Raw genomic sequence first — 27,241 nt, 5'->3', positions numbered from 1 at the left:
AATATTTTGTCTTTGTCTTTTACATATCAACATTTTGGGATTTTACCATTTTTCCACTATTGTCCTTTATTCTGCCCGAGTTCTAATCCAGGATCCCACATTGTGTTTTGTTGCCTTGCCTCTCTAGCCTCCTCCAATGTGTGATGCTTCCTCAAATTTCTTCTTGTCTTTCATGACCTTGACACTTTTGACCATGACACTGGCTAGAGGTTTTACAGAATGTCTCTCGAGCTGGGGTTATCTAGTGTTTTCTCAAGATGAGAGTGAGGTTATACATTATTGCCCTTCTTAATGCATACTATCAGGGGGAACAATATGTCAATAAGTCCTATTACAAGTGACTTGATCCTTGGTTCAGGTAGTTTCTGCCAAGTTTCTTGTCTATTAAGTTGCTATTTTTATCTTTGTAATTAATAAATACTTATTGTAGAGACAATACATCGACACTGTGCAGATATTCTGCTGCTGCTTAAAGTATTGCCCCTTAATTGTAGCATCCACTGTGGATTGTGCCTACAACAATTATTACGAAGATGTTCTAATTGTAACCTTCTATTTTCTTCACTCTGTCTACTTTTACTAATTGGAATCCTCTGGAAGGGAAGAGTTGTCCCTGCTTCCCCATTTATTCACTTTATGTATACGCACATGGACTCCAGGGGATGCATATATATCTAGATATCTATAGTTATAGATATCTATATCTATATATAGATATATATTTAGGGGGTGAAATCCAACACTATCATTACTTTGCTGCTCAAAGCATACTACCTTTGTAGAGCAATTATGCCCCAATAAAGATGTTAAAAAAAAAAAAAGAAAGGGAAAGCATACTAGCTTTGGCCATTGGGAGGGTTAAAAAGTTGATTGCATATACACTAATCCTTGAATGTGCGTGCGCGCGCGCGCACACACACACACACACACACACACACACACTTTTTTTCCTGTTATCTATGCATTCATACTGAAACCTTGAATGCCAGTCCAGCACTTAGGGTCATTATTATAGTCTGTACCTTTTTCTTGTTTGTAAACTTCTTTCTCTGACGGGGAGAAGCCTGGCTTTCATTATCTGCAATATATTTTCTTCGTTTGGCCTTATTATACACGTAGTTTCAGAGCTGCTAACGCATACCCCTGTGAAAGGAAAAAAAGAAATTACCAAGTAGAGTACAGTATTTGTATAGTATTCTTTTTGTCTACTGCCTTATGGTGTCCAGTGAGAACCCTCTTCCAGAGTGACTTAGGTCATCCCCTTCCTTCCCACCCCCTGCAGTGTGGTTATGTGATTCATTTGTAGTACAGTCATACTCATTTGTCACAGTCTGCATTCCTCCTTGCTTTCTCCCCACCTCCTGGGTGATGGTTTTTATAATTTTACATGCAGTCAAATTGCCTCTGTGCTTTACAGTTCCAAGAGTTTTGACAAATTCAGAGTTGTCGACCAGCGCAGTTTCTTACATAACGGTTCCATCACCTCCCAAATTCCCTTACCTTGATTCTTGGTAGTCAATAATTTCTCCACCCCCACCCCCTGGCATTATTTATTTTCTGTCCGTATAATTTTACCTTTTCCAGAGTTTCATGCAAGTGGGATCATACATTATGTGGCCTTTGAGGCTTCTTTCACTGACCAAAAGACATTTAAGATTCATGCGTGATATTGGGTGAATCAATAGTTTGTTCCTTGAATTGGCTTCGTATGGGTATACTATAGATGTGTATCATTCTTCCAGTTAAAAGACCTCGGGGTTGTTTCCAGCGTGGGGTGATTATGAATACAAGTCTATAAACATTCACGTACAGGCTTTTGTGTAAAACTAAGTTTTCATTCTTCTTTGATAAATACCGAGGAGTGGATTTGCTGGCTCATATGGTATGTGCATGTTTAGAAGAAACTAGAAAACTGTTTTCCAAAGTGGCTGTTCCCACTAACGATATATGAGTGTTCCAGTTGCTCCAACCAAATCTGTGTCATTTGTCATTATAGTTCCATAATGGCTACAAATAAAGTAGTATTGATGGGGACATTGGAGGTGATGGAAAGATAGCCCTGGCAGCTATCAAACTGTGTACCCTGTTGAAGGGGATGATGGGGAGGGGCGACACTGGTCAAAGTCCTAGGTCTGTGACATAGGGTGAAAATCTGCCCATCCATGTAAAACACCACTGAGTGGAGAGAGAAGAAAAGCTAAAGCCTTAACAAAATGGACGTTTCTTCATGTTTTATTGGACACTGTGACCCTTTGAAAGGTACATTATCAGCACTCTTTTTAAACAGCCTTTTTGAAGTTTACTAACTTATGATGACAAGGTTCACCTTCCCCTTCTCTGATGAATGTTCAGAGGTCTCCTCCTCGCTTCATATTACCAGACTCCTCTCACACAGCAATTCTCAGAGAGGGCCTTAGATAGTTTTGTATGAAAGGAAGTCTGTAAATCTGATGTATTCAGGGGCTGGGGTACGGGCTTCCCAACCTCTGACTGCTGAACACTCCCCTCCTTTCTTCCTGCCATGCAGTCTTTGTTTTTAATATTCTTTGATTTTTAGAGCAGTTTTAGGTTCAGAACAAAATTGAATGGAGAGTCAGAGAGTAACCCTGTACCTCCTGCCCCCACAGATGCACAGCCTGCCACTATTAATTGCCCGCACCAGAGGGTACCTGTGTCACAATGGGCACCTTGACACTGACACAGCATAATCACCCGAAGTCCATAGTTTACATTAGGGTGCACTCATAGCGTTGTTGTCCCTGCAGGGTTTATAAACTGCAAAGCCTTTCTGTCTCATTCTGTGGTCCCATTCTCCACAACAAGGACATGCAGGGAGACAGGATGGAGATGGGATGGGGTGGGGGCGGAAATTTTGTCTCCAAATGCCCTGCTTCCTTCATCCGATTTATCCAAGTTTGGCTTAGTGGAAATTCATTCTAAATCTGGCAGATAGTTAAATAATAATATTACTAGTTTCCAGTGCTGTTAAAATGCTGTGTGACTCTGTGTGTGTGTGTGTGTGAGAATTATGTAGAGCTTATCCTGGAAAATACTTTATTAACAAGATCTCTTTTCCAGAGAAGATTTGTTGCAGAAATGATTTCATGAAAATTCATTTAATGATGCTCTATTACTATGACTAATATATCAATTCAACATAATTTTCTCTAATTAATATGAAAGTAAATAAAAACAAACTACTTCCACATAATGAAAAGTATTTTAACCAAATGATGACGGACTTGTTCTCAGTTAAGTATATATTTTGAAACAGTTCTAAAGCTACTAAAGACCGAAAAGATAAAATAAATCATATTATCCCATGATGCATCATTGATCAAAGAAAAAACACCCACTAAGATTTTAATTCATTAGGAAAGTCTCAGCATTTATAATTGCAGTCTGTTCTTTCTACTTCACTTAATGGCACCATTCCTTCCCTCCTTCCCTTCTTGGCATTTGTCTTCACACTGGAGGAGGAGGAGGACATAATTGTGCCCATACCAAGCCTGATTCTTCTTCTGCACCTTGATTCTGGGAGCAGCAATTAGGTGCATAATTACCTGAGGTTACCATGAAAATTTTCTTCAGAGCTGTCAGTCATTCCTTAAACTACTCTCGCAAATGCTTTTTCCTTTTTGGAAGTACTGTCATTCGAACCACATTATTCGCCCCATCCAAGCTCTCCATTCTCTATAAGAACTTCTAGGGTGCTTGTGAAGCTTTAGAGGGCAAGTCTCATCTCAGAAATCATACTACTTGTAAGCTCGAAGCAGATTACGTTATTTTACAATCCTTGCTACAGGACAGAAAGTGAGTGTTGAGTAGGTAATTCTCCTAATTTGAAAACAGAGAAACAGGTACAGAAAGAGATCGAGCAACTTAGTAATAATCCCTGACCTTTGGTTAGCACTTTTACTTTATGCGTTATGTTGTATCACATGACCTGATGTTCAGAGCAAAACTTTTGAGAGGTAGGAAGAGCAGATATTCTTTGACAAATGAAGACACTGAGGCTCAAAGACAAGAGTCACTTGCCTAGGATGGCACAAGTAGAAACTGGTTTCATTGGAACTTGAACTCAGGTGCTTTGATTCCCAACCCACAGAGCCTTTACTTGTCACACCACAATGCCTCTTTCTAACTTGAACACAGCGAGGAGCAGTGTAGCCATCTTGACACTGCCAACCAAAACTTGACTCAGGGTTCACTATGCAGATGCCTTGAAATCTAAGGGAAAAAATACTGTTGTATTGAAAAAAGAATCCATGCATCATTTTCAATGAAAATAATCCATGTATCATTTTCAATGGTGTTCTATTAGTCCTAAGGCACTTATAAATAATTCATATATGAATAACCCTATAATTTCCATAATTATAAACACACGTACAAATGATAGTAGATTGAGGCAAGCTACCAGAAAGTATGTTTGGATTAAAATAGTTCGGATGGGAATGTACATTATGCAACTCTCAGAACGCATATTAAAGAACAAACTTGGTTAAAGTATTAATACAAAATGGGTTTTAAAATCCTGATTTCCTGGGGCTTCCCTGGGGGCGCAGTGGTTGAGAGTCTGCCTGCCAATGTAGGGGACAAGGGTTCGAGCCCTGGTCTGGGAAGATCCCACATGCCGCGGAGCAACTGGGCCCGTGAGCCACAACTACTGAGCCTGCGCGTCTGGAGCCGGTGTTTCTCAACAGGAGAGTCCGCGACAGTGAGAGGCCTGCATACCGCGATGAAGAGTGGCCTCCGCTTGCTGCAACTAGAGGAAGCCCGTGCACAGAAACGAAGACCCAACGTGGCCAAAAATAAATAAATAAATAAATAAAAAATTTTTTTTAAATCCTGATTTCCTGTAACAAATTTTCTAAATCTCGTTTAAAAATTTAAAACATGATTTTTTTCAGCTCTCATAAACTTTTTCTTCTACCATAGAAAATTGTTTTTGCCCTTGGGAAACCAACGTTCTGTTAGTTAGCTTCCTTTTAAATATGATTTGATGATTAGAAGGCCTTCAGCCGTGGGAGCGATCGTGTGGAAGAATTTATGACCTTGGGAATTTGTATGTTCAAGGTATAACCTGGAGGAGAAGGATAACTAGGCAGGACAGATTTCCTGTTTCTTTGGTGCACACTTGGGAGAGTACACGGTTACGTCATCAAATGGAATAGAACTCTTAAAGGGAACATTTACAGGTTTGCAACTCTCTGTTGGAATCAATTCATGTGGCACATAGTGAGATCTGAAAGTGCTCAAACCATCAAATTCTCCAGATAGGTTGGGGCTCTGCTGCTCCTGCTTAATATTAATAAATCTTTGATAACAACTTTCCCGTGCTGGAAAATCTTCCTTCGTGGTGCTTTCTCCTTGGGAAGGAAAACTGTTATTTTTTCTACGAGAAGCTGGCCTGATGGGAAGGAACAACACATCTGGCCTCATATGGAACATAATCGATGTGGCTTGTGCTGTGTAATTGCACGATACCTGCGGGAGGGACATACTCTTTTACTTTCTTGACTTCGGGTGGTGGGATTTCCCATAGTTGAAAACTGTCACGGAATTCAGTGCTTCTTTCAAATTGAGCATTTTGGGACACTCTGGTGTATGGAGGTCTGCAGATGTTTGCATTTTCACCAACAAGCCCCTGGAAGTCATATCAGTGAGTTGTGAGATCCTCAAAAGGTTGGTTGGTTGGTTGGCTTGTAAACTTCTTTTGGCCTCGCAAACTTGAATTCTAGCTGATGAGGTACGTAATCAAGGTGATGACTTGTATCACCATTAAAGGGGACTGTAGAACGTTTGACTGCAGGGCTGGGTTTAAAGCTTTGCCTAGGCTTTATCTCACAAGGTACACAGTCATTCTGAAATGTTGTTTCCAAATTTCACATTAGGGGGATAGTAATTTTGTTCTTGTTTATAAAGTTCACTTTTCTGAATGTCCCAAGCTCTATAATCATCTTGAAAATTAAAAAACAACAAAAAAATAGCATGTATAAATACTGAAGAAAACAACCACCTTCTAAAAATCATGACTGGCTTTTCTCATTGCCATCCTTTCATTTCTTTTAGAAATCTGAACACCAATCAAGTATGAAGTTTCACTGATTCCCCTCAGATTTACGCTTTTTTCTTCACTTCCACTTTCCCTTCCCTATACTCCAATTTAATACGTTTAACTTCCCACTTTAAGATTCTTGTGATTACATCAGGGAATGGAACATCTGAGCCTGATGGTTGATAGTTTTTGAAAGCCAAGAAGGTTGTGTTTTGGGCGAAGACAGAGTTTAGGAGATTATGGTTGTGTTCCCAGGAACTGGTTGGGATTTTTGCTCTAACTTACAAAATGCTAAAGTAAAACATGAAATCTAGGGATTACCATAAAATCAAGGGCCCTGATGTGTGGGCAAAAATGATGTAGGTATTACTCCTTGCTTCGAAGGGACTCCTCAAAGAAGAGAAAATTTCAACTCCATTGTACCCTAGGAAGCCTACTGGACTCCCTGAGCAAAGACACAGGCTACAGGGTAACTGGTACTGTCCCAGAAAGATCACTGGCTTCAACTTTTCCTCTGGAGAAAACGGGCTTCAAGGCATTCCTGAATGCTAAAGGGTCATCTAGAGGTAAGGGGCAAAACCTGAGTGCTTTCTAAAATGTTAGAAATTGTACGTGGAATTTAGAAATGAATATCAGAGCTGAGTCTGGGATTTAGTGTTAAATACCTTAATTCTGCTTCTTGCAGCTTACCTAGACCATGGATGGAAAACTGAAGTGCTTATATTTCAACTGAGGGTTATTTAGGTTTTCCATTTCTAGATAAGAAAGGTGGAAAGCTGAGAAGTACTACAGAATTGACTTCACCCCAAAATATGTATTTCTAAATACCAAAAATTAATTTATAAAAGACAGAAGATATGCAAGATAAAGAATTGGAGTCTAGGCTAAAGTCCATGCACTGTTTATTGGAAAGGCCAAAACTCAAATGCTTGTTATGTGGATACCTCCTTTGAGGAGACAAATTCCTCAGCCATAGGCATTTCTGCCAAGATTGCCAGGTCTTCAGCCAAATGATTACTCCCACCACCCTCAAGCTACAAATGTGTGAATGAGAGTGGACACTTGACCTAAGAGCAGGCGATCTGTAGGGTAGTAGAGACCTGGCAAGAAACAACTTGGCAAGAAAAGATGACCTGGGTCAAGCACATTCTCGTTCTTGTGAACCTAAATTTGAAAATACGGAGCCAGATAAAAGTGGGAGAAGAATGTAAAAGGATGCCATGAAGCAGAAGTGGAGAGCTATGGTAAGTTGAAGACTTCACAATAGACTTGTAAGGAAACAGAGATGATACATGGTCAGAGGAGGCCAGTTAGTAGAATGGCAGTCAGAGAAGACGTGTAAAGGGAAGTGAAGATGCTGTGAGAGAAGCCATGTAGCTCATGGCAGAGATGAAGGGAGCAGCTCTTCCCTCAAGCTTCCTCTGTACCCGATAGCTTTCTGTTTCCAGTTCACATAGAGCTTTACCATAAACTCACTTTTTCTTGAGGCACCAAGAAGGCATCTCTGTTGTTTGCCATCTAAAGTATAAAATTATAGCACTATTTTTCAGTAACTAAAAGGAAACCATAGGATGTTATTGAAGACCTATGGTTCCTTATAAACATACAGGGAGAGCCTTTGTTGCCAAAATGTCTACAAGAAAACGATGTTAATTTCATGAGAGAAAAAGAGAATATTTCTCCCTTAACAAACAACTTTGGTTTTCAAAAAGGAAGCAAGAATTTGGAGACTGAGAGACAAGGTTTGACAGCATGTGTCAGCAAGAATATCAATTTCAGATAACTGCAGAAAATTGATTTGCCTCTCATAAATATTCCTATGCTCATATGCCTAGAAAATTATTTGCTCTAGAATATTTATTAATAACATTCTATAGCAATGCCTTAAAACATCACAGTCTTTATTAACATCATCTATTCTTACTATCTTATGACACTTATGGAAAGAAAATATAATGCCATCCACATCTAACAATGCAGTCTGCTCATTTGGCAGCTACAGTATTACCCTTGTTAGATAAGGGCAATCCAGTTGCCTCAGCTCATTCTTTTGCTTTCTAGCCACTAAAATCTAGACAGGAAGCTTGCTTTCTCCTGAACAGTTTTAAGTCCATGAGGTGCTTGCATGTGTTTGCTCACCATGAACATTTCTATGCGGAGCTCCATCTCCATCCTTATATAGCGAGCTGTTCTAGGTTCTTCTTTGAGGACAAAAGTCCTCAGCTGCATATGTGAGTTCTTTTAGTAGTTGGGACTCTGTTCCCTGTGTTGTCTTATGGCACTAAGGAATTGGGGCCAATTTTTATAAAGTCAGAGGGCTCTATCCTTCCTTTCTCAATCTACAGATCATCAAACGAGCCTCACAGTTTTACCCCTACCTATAAGCTGATGACTCCCAAACTTGAATCTCCACTCCAGACCTCCCTTCAAATCCAAACCAACATATCTATCTTCCTACTAGACACCTCTATACAGATGTACAAGAGGTAAACTGAAGTTTAGTATGCCCCAACTGAATTCACCATCTTGCTCAGACTCATATTCCCCACAAATAACACATCAACAAGAAAACACTATTTTGAATTTGGTATCTCAGGTAAAGGTTTCACCCAGCTAATCTCCTCTCCCTCACTCCCTTCTCCCTGTTTCAAGTCATTTTCCAATCCTGTCAATTTTACTTCCTAAATTTTCATTTTTGCCTTCTTGAGGCAAACATGGAATGAATAGCAACCTGATGAAATCATCAAAGAAAAGAATAAGGAAATAGAAGAAACAATAATGTAAAATAAGGTTCTACAGAGTCTATAGTGAGATCCTTATTTTCATTCTTTATATCTGTAGTTAGCGTCTTTTTTTTTTTTTTTCTTGGTCAGCGTGGTTAGGGTTATTCAACTTTATTATCTTTTAACAGATTCAGCTTTTGGTTTCATCGATTTTCTCATTGTTTTTCTGTTTACAGATTCATTGATTGCTGCTCTTCATTATTTCTTTCCATCTACTTTGCTTTGGGCTTAATTTGCTCATTTTTCTAGTTTCATAAGATGGACCCTTAAGCCGTTAATTTAAGACTGTCTTCTTTTCTAATACAAACATTTCATGCTATAAATTTCCCTCTAAGCACTGCTTTAGATACATTCCACACATTTTAATATCATATTTTTTCATTTTCATTAAATAAATATTTAGGGCTTTGTGGGCCATATGGTCTGTGTTGCAACTACTCAGTTCTGACACTGTAGCCTGAAAGCAGCCATAGATAATATGTAAATGAATGGCATAAAATGTTATTTTTGTGCAATTTATAATTTGTATTTGAAAGCTGGATATTGTGTGTAGCACAATAGAGACTGGGATAAATAGTATTTATGTCCAGAAATGGATATACATCTTCATTTGCCAGGGCTTTAGTGAAGGGGGTTAAGTCAGCTCAATCAGTAGCTGAGCTAGATTTGGCTTTTGTTGTTGCTAGGCTTACCTTCAGCGTACCATCAGCTTTAAATTCCTTTGGCATTATCTTGTGCTTTGGAGCGGGGGGAGAGGGGGGCTGGTTTTCTTAATTTCTGCGCCATCCTCAGCTTTAGGCATTCTCTTTGCACCTGCACCTCACAGAATGTCTCTCTGTAACCTTGCTTCTCTCCAATGGTACACTGTTGTTGCTTGTTATTCAGTGCTCAGTAATCTGGTGGGTGTGTGTGTGGAGGGGGTGTTCCTCTGTTGTCCAGGTCCAGGCTCAATCTTTTTTTTTTTCAATAAATTTAGTTATTTATTTTAGTTTTGGCTGCGTTGGGTCTTTGCTGCGCGTGGGCTTTCTTTAACTGAATTTATCTTTAGAATTTATAATTTAAGAATTTATCTTTACTTGGTTTTCAGAAGTTTGACGACAGTTGCCAGACGTGGCTTTGTGTTTATTCTGGGGTTGGTTGAGCTTCTTGAATCTGGAGCCTGATTCCTTCATCAATTTTGGAAATTTCTTGACCATCACCTCTTTAAATATTTCCTGATTCTTCATAGTTCTCATAATGTTTTACTCTGTGCTGGATGTCATGTATAAGAAAACCATAGAAACTAAAATCGATGTTATTTTCAACAGAAGACAGCTTGCTCTTTCCTATGTTACGCAGGTAGGATATGGGGCAGGTCACCTCGATCCAGTCAGGAGCTGAGCGCGGCTGGCATTCAGCGGCACCTTCAGTTAGACATAGTCTTCCTCTAGTTACAAGTTTCAAGGACAAGACCTGTGATGTGTTTGTGGTTGAGCCTTCATTTTAGTGGGACTTTCTCCCCTAAGCACCTGCTCCCAAGTGAGACTGTGGGATATTTCTGTGGGCTCTTTCTAGCCCAGTCCTCTAGCCCACCATGCCCCCTAATCACTCAGCAGACATCCCACAAGGAAAACCAGTCACACTTCAGGGGTATTTACAGATTCTAGTTGGTCACACTGGCCTACATGTCAGTTGCTCCTTCCCCTAGGAGGGTCTCGCTGCTGATGCTACCCTAATCTTCAGCCTTGGCCTAGACTTGACAAATGCTCCCAGAGAAGTACACAGTTGGCCATCTCAGCTCATCTAGGAAGGGCTCCCCTGTCTCTGTAATTTTAGTTATTTGCTTCTATTTAAAAAAGGTTTTTAAAAATTTATGTATTTTTTTAAACTGTTTCAGTGGAAGTAATGGCTCTCTGCCATATGCTATATCCTATCTGGTAGCAGAACTCAGAAATGTTAGTGGCTACCAGAAAAATGTTAAGTTCCTCAGTCTGACAACCAAGACTTCACAATCTGATCTCAACCTACATTTTTGGAACTATACACCAATCTCTCAGATCCTGAAATTCTCTGGTTCCCACCATGTTCACCGAACAGCCCTCTTATTTTTCTGGCTTTATGATTTTTTTGCTCATCTCATCCTAGCTTTTAGGATATCCCTCCTCTTTCTATATATCAATACTTACTAGTCTGTGATGCATTCCCAGACTAGCCTGGAGTGATATCTTGCTTAGTCTAAGTGTTTGAAGCCCTAATTGTTCCATTAATTTTCTAGTGAATTATTCGCCCCTTCTTGTGATATCTCATATTTTTATTTCTCAGATGACTATTTAATTCTTCAGGCTATTATTGCTCTTTCTTCTCATCTCAACTGTAAAGTTTCTAAATGTCAACAACCATGCTCAATTCAGATCTCTATTCCTTATAGTGCCCTGCACACAGAAGAGTAATCCCTAAAAAGTATCAAATCAAATACTGACCTATTTTCATTATCTACATTTTAATCTGAATGAATTTCTAAAGCAAGGCTGCTAGGGGTAGGTATGTTTCTGTCTAAGAGCCACCAGTTTCACAGAACCACATCTCCAGAATCTAGATGTCACCCTTCTCACCATCTTGTAGAGTTTTTCATTTTTGTTTTTAATCATATCCCATTTCTGCCTTTGCTCTGTTCTCTCATTCTTTGGTGACAGTGACAGTCTCTTCCCATTGTGACTTCTCTTCAGCTACAGACCTGTCCTTCAGTAGGTATCTACAAAACCCGCAGTACAATCATCACGCAGAATGACGAATTATTCCCTTGGCCCTTAGTATTTGTTGTCTCATGCCTGATAACCTGGAAATACAAGGATCACTTTTCCTCACTAGGGAAGATGAGGAGAGAGAAGGCCAGAAGGAACCCAGGAATCCTCAACATTGGATTACGGGAGTGGAAGTACAGGCATCTATAGGAAACCCAGGTAATGAGAAGCCAGAACTAGGGTTGGTGTGTATGTGTGTGTGTGTCATACGTAAATAGTCACAGCATCAAGGAATATCAATATTGTTGTATTTTTAAATAGACTTTGTGGGGCAAAAAAGAAAAGAAAATCTTACTACGGTTGTTTAAAAGACCTAGTACAGACATTTCACCAATTATCTTTTATGTCCAATTATTACACAATACACTATCTCCTCTGCATACCAATACACATATATCTTAGCAATTACTATATGCTATATTAGATTATAACAATGTATTTGTTCACCACATGCATTGTCTTAAAAATGTGTCCTTTGTATAGATCTCCCTCCTGGGCTGACATATAGATCACAGCATACTGATACCATATACTTTAGTTACCCATTAAACTGGTAAGTGACATTTAAAGAAAAAGTATGTATTCAGTTATTACCGGTTTAAAGTATAAATCATTACTTTTATTGTGGATGGCATCACTCGTACAAAAGGGCTTTATATTAGGACATACCCATTCAGTTATATCACATAACTAGTGAAAAGGCTTTAAGCCTAAATATGCAATTACATTATTAACAAAAAAAATACAGAAAAAATATGAACAAGATAGCCTATTGTTTAAAAATAAAGGACCCTACTCCCTGCCAAAAAGCAACAGACTATTATATAATCAGATTGATTTTTGGAAAGAAACTGGCCGTACGTTGTACAGTCCTTACTCTTCCAAGTCAGTTGCCAGGAGGCAGAAGGTATTCCATGCTGGAAGTCTCGGAGGAGCAGGTTGCCTATGTGGTGCTCCAACACTGTCTCACTGGGTGGACAAGCCTATTGTATTCTGAGGTTCAGTATCAGGGACCATCTGCTAACAGATTCAAGCTTCATCCTCTATTCCAGCCTTTATCAGTATAAAGGGAGTATTTTGGTTCTCTACCTGCTAACTCTTTTGCTTTATCGGTTGGTTCAGAACTTGAATGGAGAAGAGGGTTGCTCTTTATTTGACTTTCTCAAAGGCTCCAGTATGCTCAGTAAAGTTTCAACTCATTCTGGGATGGAAGGAAAGGAACGGTGCCGACTACATGTAGCATAATGTGACAAATATGACATAATGCTTGTTCAGTGGTATCCTTTGTTTTCATGGTTTGAGATAGAGAAAACTAATTAAGTGGCTGAATTTGGACAGGAATCCAGGTCTCTTAACTCTCCATCAAGCAAATAGTCTGTTTTTTTCTCACTATACAATACTATTTAGACAACAGAGAAAAAAGTTTTTCCTAAGCCACGGAGACTTAAGTTTGGCAATGCACCAAAATCATGATTTGATGTTAGATCTCAAAGCTGGAAGTAAGTTTTTGCTTTATGGCTCTTTAATTTTTGAAATGGCAAGTTACCTTTATAGGCTGGGACAGTATCCAACTTCCCTTTTTTAACTTGTCTCTCCAAAGGCCGAGCTATTGCCACATGCTGCACTCTACAAGAATTAAGATGCCATTTGTAGGTAGTACCAAGATCAATCTCCCCCTGCTTTGGTTTATATTCTTCTGGTGCATGGCGAGGCTGTTTGACTATTTCATAAGGACGAGAATCCGACCTGAAATATATAAATTTGAAACATAGCTTCACAGATTCTTTTATTTCTAAGTATTTCAATGCAGTATTAAAATTTTCCAGACTTTTTTTTACTTTAAAAGTCTAAGAAGATATTAAAATGGTGATGGTTGATAAGCTACCTGAAAGAGATTATTGAATTCCTTTATGTCCTATCCAGTGACTACATATAAGAAAAATAAATGTCAAAAATCCTAGTTTTCAAAACAGCTTTACAATGGATCCTCAGTTAATTGGATCTTACATAAATAAAATCTTCAAATAATTGAATTTTTTCCTAACCTGGAAGGAAATCTTAGGTTAAAGATTTAATGAATCTGAAAACAATTTTAACTATATCACCTGGGTCCATTTTGTCAAAATCCTTATTCATCCTATTAAAGACTCTAATAAACTATTTGGGCATGCTCTCTTCTTGAAGTCATGCTGTCTTTCTGCTCATCATTAAGTAATCAATTAAAGAAATAATTTATGTCTAAACTCTGGCCTTTAGACATAAATCATGTTCATAGTGTTGATGTGGGTCTTATCCATCTTCAGATCCCCAGAAGCCCTTGCCAGGGATAGGAGTCATATGGTACCCTAGCCACCCTGGGCATTATATAACATTATGTGGCAGAGGTAGTACTGCAGACACTGAGGTTGTCTGGTGGGGTGGTGAGACCACAGACTCAGACTGATCAGACTACCTGGGTCCAAATCCTGGCTCTGTCATTCACCAGATTTATGATGTGGGGTAACTTACCCTGTCTATGCTCCAGTTTCCTTAGATATAAAATAGGACAATAATACCATCTACCTCATAGGGTTGTTTGAAGGACTGACACATGCATGTATGTAGAGCATACACATGAGTGTTTAGTACACAGTAAGGATGATATGTTAGCTCTACAAATTACTAAAAGTCATCAAAATTGCTTTTTTTCTTTGGGACATTATGGACTGTTTCACTCATTGTATCATTTATTTAAACCAACTTGTATTAATCAATATTTTCTGTATATGTCCATAAGCTCCAAAAACCAAAACTCACTGAATCCCTTCTCTAGTCACGATATAACCTCTTAGACTTGTTAACTCCATTTCCTCACCCCCATCAACCCACTTCAACCTGGTTTCCAGCACTGTCACTTCTCTAACACAGCTTGAAGGTGCACCATGACTTCTATGTGATTAAATCCACCAGACCTTTTTAGTCCTCATCTTACTTAACCTCTCAAGTCCTAATTGACATTATTGCCCACTCCCTCTATTTCTGAGAAATTCTCTCTCCCTGCCTTCCTCATTATTTCTTCTTGGTCTCCTACGCAGCTTCGCCCTCCTATAGTCAGTCATGAAGTTGGGCAGTTCCTCGACACTGGGGCTACCCACTCTCCTCTTCTCACCCAACGTTCCCTCTTGAAGACAACGCCTCTACTCCCACAGCTGCAATTACTAACTATATGGAAACACCTCTCACACGTACATCTCCACTCAGACCTCCTCTCTTAGCTCCGTACCAGTTTTTACAGTGGCCTGTTCGATATTCAATGGTACCTCAAAACTTAGTATACCCCTAATCAAACTATTTTACCCCAACAAATCTGGGCCTATTGGCTTGTTCCCTATTTTACTGACTGGCATCACCATCTCTTCAGCTGTACTCAGAAACCTAGGACTAACCCTTCATGCCTCACCTCCCTCCTATATTTTGTTCATCATCAACTCCTGTCAATTTTGCCTCTTAAATATCTCTTAAATCCGCTTTTCTCTCTCTCATCACCATTCCAAGCTTTCATAATAGCTCATTCAAATCAATTCAATACCTTCCTAAATTCACTTACTAGTTCTCTCTCCAATCTTTTCTTACATTGCACCCAAAGTAATCCTTTCACACAAAATTTGATCAGGTCATTCTTGTCCTCATCTCCCTAGCCTCTTCCTCAACTCTCTTTCGTACCCCCCTCAACAAACAAACATACAAACAAAAAACAAGAAAGAAAAGAAACCTTCAATAGCTTCTTATTGCTCTAAGGATACAGAAAAAACTGAACATGGCCTCTTTCACTAGCTTCAAATCACACTGTGCTTCCTCTTGCTCCCTCTGCTCCTGCTGGCCTTCTCGGACAATTTCCTTCTTTCCATGCTCCTTCCTGCTACCTGCTGCTCTCTCTTTGGAAGGCACTTTCTTACAGTCTTAATCCAGTTAATTGCTTTACAGCCTTCAGATTTTAGCTCATTTTTCTCATTTCCCTGATAAAGTCAAGCCTCTTATTCTGGATCCGAAGTTACCTTGCGCCTATCCTTCATAGATTTGATCACTGTTGCAATTTTATACTTATTTTGAGTGATGTTTTTGACTGTCACCTTCACGAGACTGCAATGTCTGTGAGCACAGAGATCATGACTGTTTTGCTCACCACTGTATCCCAGGTGCCTAGCATAGCACCTGACACTTAACGAATGCTTATGAAATATTATTTAGTGGATAAATAATAGTAGAAATCCCATACCTCTGCTTCTCAAGACATCTGAGTTGTTCTTTGCTCTTCCCAAATACCAGCTAGAGAGGAATAGGCTAAAATGCAATCAGGAAGTAGAGAGGACAGAGAAAGCTTAGAAGTCTTAGTTTCTCTAGTAAGATTAGTTAAGAGTTAGAAAGTTTACCTCCAAACCCAAAGCAACTTTCTATGGAGAAGTAGTAAAGGGTAAATGCACTCTTATTCATCTGATATATCCTAAAACATTTTTTTTTTTCTGTTTTGCGGTACGCGGTCCTCTCACTGTTGTGGCCTCTCCCGTTGTGGAGCACAGGCTCTGGACGCACAGGCTCAGCGGCCATGGCTCACAGGCCCAGCCGCTCTGCGGCATGTGGGATCTTCCCAGACCAGGGCATGAACTTGTGTCCCCTGCATAGGCAGGCAGACTCTCAAACACTGCGCCACCAGGGAAGCCCTCCTAAAACATTTGACATGTCTGGAATCATACTTTCAGGGCAGACTTCCTGCCAACTCTGGCAATCATCTACTGTGCTACAGCTGTAATGCTATAAAGGATCAAAAGCCCGGTACAAGTCCAGACATCTGCTCTTTACACAGTCTCTTCCTATATTATAGAAAAGTATAGAACAGAATGACACATGATTCTTTGTTTGTACAGATGAATCAGCTGCTTTCTACTGCCTAGTCAACATGGTCACCATGAGGGAGTCAAGCAAGAGTTCCGAACCCCTTGGATATGGCTCTTGGAAATACTGCTAGTTCCCTAGTCAAACTATGAAGAAAAGATCTAATGTTTTAGTAAGTGGAAAGATGATGATTTAAGAAATGGAAGTTTTACTTTGTTGGCGTATTTGAACCTTTTGGGAGTTGGGACATTTCTTTATTTTATTTTATTTGTTTACTATTACAGGCTACTTGAACAAGGCAACTGAGAAAGCCCAGAATTGAAAAGCAATTGCCTTTTAAAGAAAGATGTAGCAGTTAAACTTTCCTGGTTTTAACACTTCGAGTTGGTTAAATGAAAAATCTTTATTCAATAAATATGAATAGTGTGAAATTTATTTCAAATTTCCGTTATGAATCATTAAGGCATCAAGAAAGAAAGGAATAGGAGCTTCCCTGGTGGCGCAGTGGTTGAGAGTCTGCCTGCCGATGCAGGGGACACGGGTTTGTGCCCCGGTCCGGGAAGATTCCACATGCCGTGGAGCGGATAGGTTCGTGAGCCATGGCCGCTGAGCCTGCGCATCTGGAGCCTGTGCTCCGCAACGGGAGAGGCCACAACAGTGAGAGGCCCTCGTACCGCAAAAAAAAAAAAAAAAAAAAAAAAGAAAGAAAGGAATAAAGGTGAAGAGAAAAGAGCAACCATTCCCATTTGCTCTATCTCAACCAATTGCTCAATTCCTTCATCTCATTTACTATAATGTGTAGTTATCTTGTTTACCTGATTTTTGTTTTGGGACTATCATTCCCACAAGACTATAAACATGGTAGGAAAGCCCTTCTTTCTGTTCCCTGTCATTCCCAGTGAACAGTCCAATACCTGCCCATTGCATTGTGTCTGTAGCAATAGAATCACCAGCAATGCTGGTTAAAAATGCATATTCCTGGGCTTCCCTGGTGGTGCAGTGGTTGAGTCCACCTGCCAATGCAGGGGACACGGGTTCGTGCCCCAGTCCGGGAAGATCCCACATGCCGCGGAGCGGCTGGGCCCGTGAGCCATGGCCGCTGAGCCTGCACGTCCAGAGCCTGTGCTCCGCAACGGGAGAGGCCACAACAGTGAGAGGCCTGCGTACCACAAAAGAAAAAAAAAAAGCATATTCCTCGGATCCACTTCATTGTCTACTGACTATTTTAGGTGGAGCTCTGGAATCTGCAATTTTAACCTTTCTAGATGATTCCAAATCACACCAAAGTATGAGGGAAGTAACTGGAATCACCAAAGCACTGCAAGGGTTGTCTGAAATGTTAAAGGTATAAGTACTGCAGTAAAAGTTTGAAGGTCTCCACCTTTGCTAGATAAGTAAAATAAATATCTGAAATGAAAAGAAAATGGATAGCACTAAAAATTAAAGTTGTTACAGAGCATTTCAAAAACCCTAAATTATAGAAGGCTGATGTATGAGTTCCTGGAAAGCAAGAACCTCTCTTTATTGATAATTTTATACTTAACACCTAAGACTGTACCTTGAATACAGTGTACACATTAAGAAAATAGAGAAAAGAACCCATGAGCTGACAAAGATCAAAAAAGCTGAGTCCAAACGAAAAGTTTAGGCTTAAATGGACTTTTTTGTCTTTCACACACTGAGTAAATAGTGAGTGCCTACTATGAGCTAGTAGGCATTGTAACAGGTTTCTGGAAATAGAATGCTGAGATAAGAACAGACATAGTTCCTGCTTTCATGGAACACTGAAACTAATCTAATGATAAATAACAGGCAGATGCTTTGAGAACTTACATAGGGGACTTTTACCTAGCCTGGAAACTGGATGAGTGTCAGTGAAGGCTTTTCAGAGTGATAACTGAGTTAAGAGGTATAGGTTGAATAGGCATTAATTAGGGTAAAGAGGCAGGAAAAATTCCACGCAGGTAACATAGTATCTTGGAAGGCTCTGTGACAAGAGAAGCCTGGTACTTCCAAGAAATGAAACATGTCCTATGAGATGTAACCGTAAGAGTGCAAAGGGCATTACAGTGAAAATAAATCAGAGAAGAAAGCAGGGAGCAAACAATGAAGGGATTTTGGTATACATTAAATATAATGGGAAAATATAACAGCAGTTTTAGCAGGGAGGTGACACGATTAGATCTGCATTTTAAAAAGGTCATCTTACTCAACATCGCTAAGTATTTAGAGAAATGCAAATCAAAACTACAATGAGGTACCACCTCACACCAGTCAGAATGGCCACAATTAAAAAGTCTATGAATAAAAAATGCTGGAGAGGGTGTGCAGAAAAGGGAAGCCTCCTGCACTGTTGGTGGGAATGTAAGCTGGTGCAGCCAGTATGGAAAACAGTGTGGTACTTACTCAGAAAACTAAAAATTGAATTACCATATGATCCAGCAATCCCACTCCTGGGCATATATCCAGACAAAACTCTAATTCAGAAAGATACATGCACCCCTATGTTCATAGCAGCACTATTCACAATAGCCAAAACATGGAACCAACCTAAATGTCCATCGACAGATGAATGGATAAAGAAGATGTGGTACATATATACAATGGAATACTACTCAGCCATAAAAAAGATCAAAACAATGCCATTTGCAGCAATATGGATGCGACTAGAGATTATCATACTAAGTGAAATAACTCAGAAAGAGAAAGACAAATACTAGTGGTATCACTTATATGTGGAATCTAAAATATGGCACAAATGAACCTATCTACAGAACAGAAACAGATTGACAGACATAGAGAACAGACTTGTGGTTGCCAAGGGGGGTGGGGGATGGGGAGGGATGGACTGGGAGTTTGGGATCAGCAGATGTAAACTTTTTTTTCTTTTTCTTTTTTTTTTTTTAAATTTATTTTGGCTGCACCGGGTCTTAGCTGCAGCATGCAGGATCTCCAGTTGCGGCATGCAGGCTTCCCAGCTGCGGCATGTGAACACTGAGCTGTGGCATCCACGCGGGATCTAGTTCCCCGACGAGGAATGGAACCCGGGTCCCCTGCCTTGGGAGCACAGAGTCCCACCCACTGGACCACCAGAGAAGTCCCAACAGATGTAAACTATTATATATAGGATGGATAAACAACAAAGTCCTACTGTATAGCATGAGGAACTATAGTCAATATCCTGTCAATAAACCATAATGGAAAAGAATATAAAAAAAGAATGTCTGTATGTGTATAACAGAGTCACTTTGCTGTATAGCAGAGATTGGCACAGCATTGCAAATCAACTATACTTCAATAAAAAAATAAAATAAAAAATAAACAGTACATAAAAAGGTCATCTTGGCTAAAGTTAGAAAACAGATCAGAGATGCAAAAGCTAGAGTAGATACAAACATAACCATTAGGAAGCTGCTGCATTCCTCTAGGTTCTGGTCACGATGGAAAACAGATAAACTCAAGAGATTTTAGGAGGTTAACAAAAACAATCAATAGAACTTTTTATATATCCCCTTTCCTTCTCATTTTTCTCATTTAACTTAATTCTCATCTTTCTGTTTTCCTCAAGCTGTGGCTCAACTAGTCAACTGGTTCAACTTAAATCAACTAAATAGTTTAAAGAGTTTAAAACAAAAACACCTTATTAAAACCAGAAGAGTGGGACTGGGATTGACATATACACACTCATATGTATAAAATGGATAACTAATAAGAACCTTCTGTATAAAAAATATAAAATAAAATTCAAAAATTCAAAAAACAAAAAAACCCAGAAGAGTGGGGAGAAAAATAGGTAAAGCAAACAGTTTCTTGATACTTACTTAAATGTTGTTATTCCTTCCATTTTACAACGATATGCTGGAAATTCTTCCTTGGGCTTCAGACTCTGAGGTGGAAGAACACTGCCATACATAGGATAGTTTTCCAAATATTCAGCTGTGGGACAAGACAAGTCAGAATTTTCATAAATCCTTGTGGTTCCACGTGGGCAATGATGTCGCCTATGCAAACATAAATAACTTATCACAGTTTAACTCACATGAGCAATTGTATATACACATTGCAGAGAAAACGATGTTCTGAGATAGATGGTTGTTTTGACTGATAGAGTGAAAGAAACAGACATTTGAAAAGATTTAGTTACATAGTATGAAAAAAAAAAGATTCAAACAGCAAGATGAAAAAGTAGCAGATGCAGGTCAAAGTTTCCCTGAAGTGGTCTCTTTGACAATCTTGATCCTCCTAAAGAGAGGCAATGTGTTGAAATATTAATGAGTTTGTTCTCCTTGTTTTTTTCCCCTCCTTTATTTCAAGCAGGTAGTCAGGACCCTGACATTTCCTTCTTGCAGGACTTTTGGAAGGGCTGAGGATATAAGCTGCCTGAAGTCAACACGTTCTCCTGTCTTTTTAAACACAATTCATGAAGAGATGAAATCAGATGTCCTGCTGGAAATGAGGTCCTAAGAGGAAACAGATGGTCCTGGACTGCAAAAGAGGGAAGAGGGGACGATTCCCCAGAGAGAGGAAGGAGGTAGAAGATGAGGGGGAAGGAGTTCATAGAAGAGCGGGCGTCTTTGCCCCATTCTATCAGTGATCCAGGAGGTGGCCAGATATCAAGAGTTGGCTAGGTGGAACCCTACAACAATGGCTCCCAGCTTTGCCAAGATTCTTGTACCTCAAACATAAATTTCAAAGCAGCGGCGGCACCACTCTTGAAGGGATTATGTGAACTCCAGCAAGAGACATTTCAGTGGGAAGCATTACCAATGTTTAAAGCCCAGAGAGACTCCTCTTGCATTGGCAATGCCTCTGCTCCCTGGACCATTTTACTGCTTGGGAAAAAGGAAGCCTCCAACATAATGAAGACTGAAATTTCCTGACAGCTGGATGGGAAAGGAACTTAGGTTGGATAGAAATTAATTTAAAGATTAGAAAAAAAATTAATCAATTTTTTTGCCAGTCAGGGTTTTCAGATATGAATCAAATCCTCAAAGGCTGACTTATCTTCTAATCTACATCCGATTAGTAATTTAAAACAACATTTACCATGAAACTACGGGGAAACTGCTTTCCATCACCATGTGAAGTGTTTTTCCTTTGGAGGGCATTACAGTACGACAGGATTGACATATTCATAATATTTATTTAGCAAATAGTCGTCTAATCCCTGGGTCAGCAAGGAAGCTGAGGAAGGAGATGACTGCTTACAGCTTAGGCAGGACTCACTGACCAATTCTGGGTTTCAGGAGACTACCTACTACCTTTTCAGTCCGTCAGATCCCAAAGGAAAGCAGTCTGGATGGGACTGGGAACGGGAATATGGTTAGGCGGGGATGGAAAGCTAGGAACAGAAGAAAGCCTAACACAGGTCGAAAACTCAGACTTGCACACCGGTCTACTCTCCTTCCGTTTCCTTTTATTTATTTATTTTAAATTTTGTGGGCATAGGGGCTTCCCTGGTGGCGCAGTGGTTGAGAATCTGCCTGCCAATGCAGGGGGCACGGGTTCGAGCCGTGGTCTGGGAGGATCCCACATGCCGCGGAGCAACTAGGCCCGTGAGGCACAACTACTGAGCCTGCGCGTCTGGAGCCCGTGCTCAGCAACAACAGAGGCCGCGACAGTGAGAGGCCCGCGCACCGCGATGAAGAGCGGCCCCCGCTTGCCGCAAATAGAGAAAGCCCTCGCACAGTAACGAAGACCCAACACAGCCAAAAATAAATAAATTAAAAAAAAATTTTTGTGGGCATACACTCTCCCCGTCGGATCAGGTCTCCACACTTGGCAGCCTGACATCCAGCCGCTGCTACCACAGGCGTATATCATCCCCCTGGCGCCATAGCATTTCAGTTTGCGCCCGTGGATAGGAGCCGACAAAGCAGAACTGCTTAACCCGCGGTAGCTGGCGGCTGAACAGCGAGCACCTGCGGACTCGGGGATAAGTGGGACGTCGCTGGGCCCGCGTCCTCCACCTTGGCGGGGCGGCCACTCTGAGGGCTCCGTTCCCCGAGACCCCAGCTCGCTTCCAAGCCCCGGCGGCCGCCACACCGGCCGTTTCTTACCCGCAGGTACAAATCTGACACAGACACCATGTCCTCATGCTCCCGGCTCGCGGGACCAGCTCCACAGCTTCTCCGCAGCCGCAGCTTCCACAACTCCACCGCGCCGGGCTCAGTCCAGGTAACCGGCGGGGCGCGGCTAACGGATGCTCCGCCTGCTTCCGGCGGCGCCAGAGACGCAGGCGGGTCAAAGGTCGTGCGTTCTCAGCCCCGCCCCCGGCGCGCGGGCGTAAGGTGGACGCGGAGGTCAGGGGGTTGTGATACGCGTGGTGTGGTCGGCGCTGTGGTTCGAGCTGGGCTGGCTGGGCGGCGGCAGCCGGTAAGTGCGGGCCTGCAGGCGTCCGGGCGTCCTCTTCCGCCAACTCTAGGCAGTGGGGGTCCCGGGTCGCCGCGGCGGCAGGGCGTGGACGGAGCTAGGAGCGAGCCCGGGCTGAGAGCGGCTGCCGTGCGAGCGTAGTGTCCGGGCCGGCCCGGCCGTTTCTCAGTGCGGACCCGGGATCCTCAAAGAAAAAGGGAGTGAGGATAAAGGGAATGTAGAGTTGAGGGTTTGTTTTTTCTTGGTTTCCCCAGTGTGGAAAAGAATGGAAGACGTTCAGTGCACCTGCATGTGACCCCAAAATGTAGTCGGGAAGCTGGGTGTTTTACCTCCAGTGAAAGCAAGTGGGAGTGATAGGAGAGGCTTGGGAAAAGATCGAGCAGGGGAAGAGAGAGATGTCGGCATCTTCTCTCCCTCCTGCATAAGACCCTTCCAGTATGTAATCACTGACCTGGAGAAATAATGCCCGAGTACACAGTACGGGGCAGAGTTCCAGGTGTCATTGTGCACCCAAACCCCACGAGCTTTGTGATTCATCGCAAAGGGTCGATCCGGAAGGATGAGTAAACTCCGCAAGTACAGTCGTGGTACAGTATTTGTTGAAGTGCTCAAATTGGACTTGGGCCTGGGTGGGTCTGTCCCTTCAGTAAGCATCCGTTGCGTTATTACTTTAAGGGACTCGAGAAGTCTTGTCAGCTCCCAGCAGTAGAAACTTTTATCTTTTAACGCCCCGATCTTCAGCCATTTGTAATACATGTTTAACTATTAGTCACAGGAAATAAGTGACCATGGTGCTGAACAGTTTGGATAAGATGATTCAACTCCAGAAAAACACGGCTAACATCAGGAATATCTGTGTTTTGGCTCATGTTGACCATGGTAAGAATCCTTTCTAAATGGCTTATTTTCAGTAATTAAGGGGGTGTGTCTCCGCACGTGTCAGTGGAGTGATGCTGTGGGCAGTTGAGAGTGATGCTTGCTAAGTTGCAAGTCTTATTTCCTTTAAAACTTTGCTGTGGGAGGAACACAGCTAACTAGTGATTGTTATTCTTCTATGTAGTATATTTTGTTGTCTTTTAAACGAGAAGTTGAGTTTTTTAGTATTTGTCAAGTATTTTGAAATGGCTTTGTAATATAACACGTCTGTAGCCTTGACATAATGTCCTCAGAGCCTGTGTTATGTGATTCTGTTTAACTCGTCCGATGTTTGTTGAACATCTGCTAAGTTCGAGGTATTTTGCTAGCTATGTCAGAAGGTAAGGATTTATGCACAGGGCACCAGCCCAGCTATATAGAGAGGTGATTTGGGGGTTGAGGCAGCATAACATGAGGCAGGCAAAAAGTAGACTCTAAGGGTTGAGAGAGCTGGAGGGTCGGGAAGCTAGTAATGGGTTAAGAAAAGGGCTTTATAACAGTGTTAGAGATGACCCCCCGGAAGGATGATTCAAGATGGCAGATGGGGGCACACATTTCAAGTGGGAATAATGTCAGCAAGGGGAGAATGAAATGTATGTGACCAAAGCACGGGACATGAGAGGGGGACAGGGATGCATGGTGCTTAGCTTCTCACAGACATTGCTTTCATACCAGAGCATTGCCTCCTGCTAAGCCCGTGCTTGGTTTCACACTCCTTCTTAGTTCACGTAGCCACAGCAAAGTGATAGGATTGGGAGTGTGAAATAAAACCTATATACCATCCTGAAGGTGAGGGAGTAAGAGAGAAAAGTGAAGAGGTAGGCTGGGCTGTATCTTAAAGAGCCCTTCATGCCAGCTAGGCACAAGGATATGGGTTAAGTGCTCCAGCTCTGGAGTTAGACAACCTGAGTTCAAAACTCCATTTCAAGTTACTTTGCCTTTTTGAGCTTCAGTATACAGCCTCTGTGTACTGGAATAAAAACCAAACCTACCTTATAGCATTGTGAGGATTAAATGATGATAAGGAGAAGCCCTTGGCAGGTACGTGCTTTATCATGAAGATGATCATTGGCATTTATTATTAGGTAATAGGGACACATTGGGAGAACAGAATAAAGCAGGGATGTTGTAATCAAATAGTACTTTAGTAAGAATGGTCTGGTGAGAGTGTTTCGGATGGATTGAAGGGCAGAAAAGAGGTTAGGTGGCTATTGCCATTGGTAAAATAGTTGAAGTGAAGTAGTTACGGGAACTAAAGGAAGAGGTGATGGATCACTTTGTAGGTGAAGGCAACTGAGAATGAGTTTTGTATACAAATATGGTGGCTAACCCTACCCCATGAGTTTCTATAATTATGCTGCTCACGTTTTGAGGACATGATGTTTGACAAAAGTATTTTTTTTGCTTTGTGAATTAAATCATGCGGCAAGTCAGTGGCATGTGTGTGTACAGCAAATTACTTTAAAATTTACCATTTAAAAGTATATTAAGGGCTTCCCTGGTGGTGCAGTGGTTGGGAGTCCGCCTGCCAATGCAGGGGACGTGGGTTCGGGCCCTGTTCTGGGATGATCCCACATGCCGCGGAGCAGCTAAGCCCGTGCGCCACAGCTAATGAGCCTGCGCTCTAGAGCCCGCATGGCACAACTACTGAAGCCCGCACGCCTAGAGCCCGTGCTCCGCAACGAGAGAAGCCACCGCAGTGAGAAGCCCGTGCACTGCAATGAAGAGTAGCCCCTGCTCACCACAACCAGAGAAAGCCCGCGTGCAGCAATGAAGACCCAACGCAGCCAAAGATAAATAAAATAAATAAATTTATAAAAAAAAATAAGTAAATAAATAAAAAATAAAAGTATATTAAGATAATACTATCCTAGAAAACCTGTGATTCATTTATTCATTCAACGGATAATTCATTGAATGTTTCTTATATGCCAAGCCTTGTTCTGGTCCTAGGGATACAGTTGTGAATAAAGCAAAGTCCCTGCTTTCTTGACACTTGCATTTGGGGGGATATATGCTCTCCGTACTTAGAATGTTCTACTCCATTGGAAGCAGGAAAGTGACGCTCTAGGGTTATATGCTAATACATAATATTTACATGACAAGCACGTAATACAGTATTAAAGGTCCAAATGGGTACTTGAGTATCATAAGAATTTCTTTTATTATTAGAGTAGATTCCTGGGTTTATGTTTGGATACTAGGTAACATTGGTCACTGCAGTGTAGCTGATGCTCTCCATTGGCTTGCAAACAGTAGGAGATATGGATAAATTTCATGAATTTCTTTACCAAATGGGTATTTTCTTCAGACAGTTTAACTGGCCAAAGCCAACTGAGGCCATACGTGGGGAAATATGGCAAAAGATAATGTTCAATTGTTTTTTGGTGATGTTTTACCCAGTATATCATCCAGAGGAAAAAATGATTGCTATCCAAAAGTGCTATCCTTTTGTCACGCTGAGCTATCAAGAGTTTAAGTTTAGGGCTTCCGTGGCGGCGCAGTGGTTGAGACTCCGCCTGCCGTTACAGGCGACACAGGTTCGTGCCCCAGTACGGGAAGATCCCACATGCCGTGGAGCAGCTGGGCTCGTGCGCGTCCGGAGCCTGTGCTCTGCAGCGGGAGAGGCCACAAAAGTGAGAGGCCCATGTACCGCCCAAAAAAGTTTAAGTTTATAGGCCAGGACACAGTTATGGATATCTGATGACTGATGTAATAATTACAATAAACTTGATCAAATTCTTTATCGGACAGATTTGAGTAACTGTAAAAGTTGTTTGTCAGGCGTTTTATATTTTGATTGGCACAGTGGTTTTTCTTATCACTTAAGAGTCTGTGCATTTTGCTCTGTGTAAATTATGCCTGAATTAAAAAACTTTTTCTGTCCTTAAAAAAAATGTTGCTTGACGGATTTTAAAGTGAGGTTGATCCGCAGGGTTGGCAATACAGATTACAGCACTGTGGAGTGCTGGAATCTGTGTCCTTCCAGATGACGTTTTGTTCAAAGTTCTAATTAAAATGCCTGTTGTATCTTGCTTCACTTAGTATAGGTAAACAGGAAATATTTGCTAAACCAGTTCTATGGTTAGATGTTAAATTTGTCGATACAATCTACCTACCTCACCCTTTAAAAAAAAGAAATCGATTTAAATTAATATTGTTACTTTAACAGGAAAAACTACTCTGGCTGACTGTCTTATATCTAGCAATGGCATTATCTCCAGCCGCCTGGCAGGCAAGGTATGTTATATTTGATATATACTTGCATTTCAGTTAGTATTAGCAAATCTACAATGTGATGAGTCCTTCGTTGTGTTCTTAAAGATCGAAAAAGTATGAAGCATAGTTCATGCACCTAAGAAGCTGCCAGTCCATTTAGCAAGATAAAAGAGATCATTGAGAAAAAGTTATTTCCATATTGCTTTATGTTACTTTATATTAATATTTTATAAGTGCAAGAA

General features: G+C 41.0%; 3 protein-coding genes across 5 annotated transcripts in view; 1 reads left to right on the top strand and 2 right to left on the bottom strand.

Annotated features, from left to right (window-relative positions):
* LOC112398271 (stabilizer of axonemal microtubules 1-like) overlaps window positions 1–22,664 on the bottom strand; it is a 37,663-nt gene extending 14,999 nt beyond the window's left edge. For both annotated transcript variants that reach the window (XR_003002966.1, XM_024742723.1), the window contains exons 1-4: window positions 22,553–22,664; window positions 20,315–20,429; window positions 13,171–13,370; window positions 1,023–1,143 (exon numbers count right to left, since the gene is read on the bottom strand). Coding sequence is in view for 1 of the 2 variants with exons in the window: in XM_024742723.1 (XP_024598491.1) it covers window positions 1,023–1,143; window positions 13,171–13,370; window positions 20,315–20,406 (413 nt within the window). In the remaining variant the exon portion in view is untranslated. The remainder of the gene's footprint in view (window positions 1–1,022; window positions 1,144–13,170; window positions 13,371–20,314; window positions 20,430–22,552) is intronic.
* Window positions 4,981–6,036, bottom strand: SAXO2 (stabilizer of axonemal microtubules 2). The gene is given in 6 exon segments (XM_024742704.1): window positions 4,981–5,081; window positions 5,084–5,105; window positions 5,107–5,424; window positions 5,426–5,704; window positions 5,706–5,877; window positions 5,879–6,036. Coding segments are annotated over 6 exon segments (1,050 nt in total).
* A 120-nt stretch (window positions 22,665–22,784) lies between the features above and the next one.
* EFL1 (elongation factor like GTPase 1) overlaps window positions 22,785–27,241 on the top strand; it is a 130,970-nt gene continuing 126,513 nt past the window's right edge. Inside the window, exons 1-3 of one of the 2 annotated variants that reach the window (XM_024742797.1) lie at window positions 22,785–22,868; window positions 23,635–23,744; window positions 26,953–27,020. In XM_024742797.1, coding sequence (XP_024598565.1) covers window positions 23,654–23,744; window positions 26,953–27,020 — 159 coding nt within the window. In that variant the 5' untranslated portion in view covers window positions 22,785–22,868; window positions 23,635–23,653. Of the gene's footprint in view, window positions 22,869–23,634; window positions 23,745–26,952; window positions 27,021–27,241 lie in introns of those variants that run through there. The other variant, XM_024742798.1, reaches the window with a different exon arrangement.

The sequence above is a fragment of the Neophocaena asiaeorientalis genome, unplaced genomic scaffold (genome assembly GCF_003031525.2).
Source record: "Neophocaena asiaeorientalis asiaeorientalis breed wild unplaced genomic scaffold, Neophocaena_asiaeorientalis_V1.1 scaffold155, whole genome shotgun sequence".
NCBI lineage: Eukaryota > Metazoa > Chordata > Mammalia > Artiodactyla > Phocoenidae > Neophocaena > Neophocaena asiaeorientalis.
The sequence above is the reverse complement of the archived record's forward strand: the minus strand, read 5'-3'. Positions and strand labels throughout refer to the sequence as shown.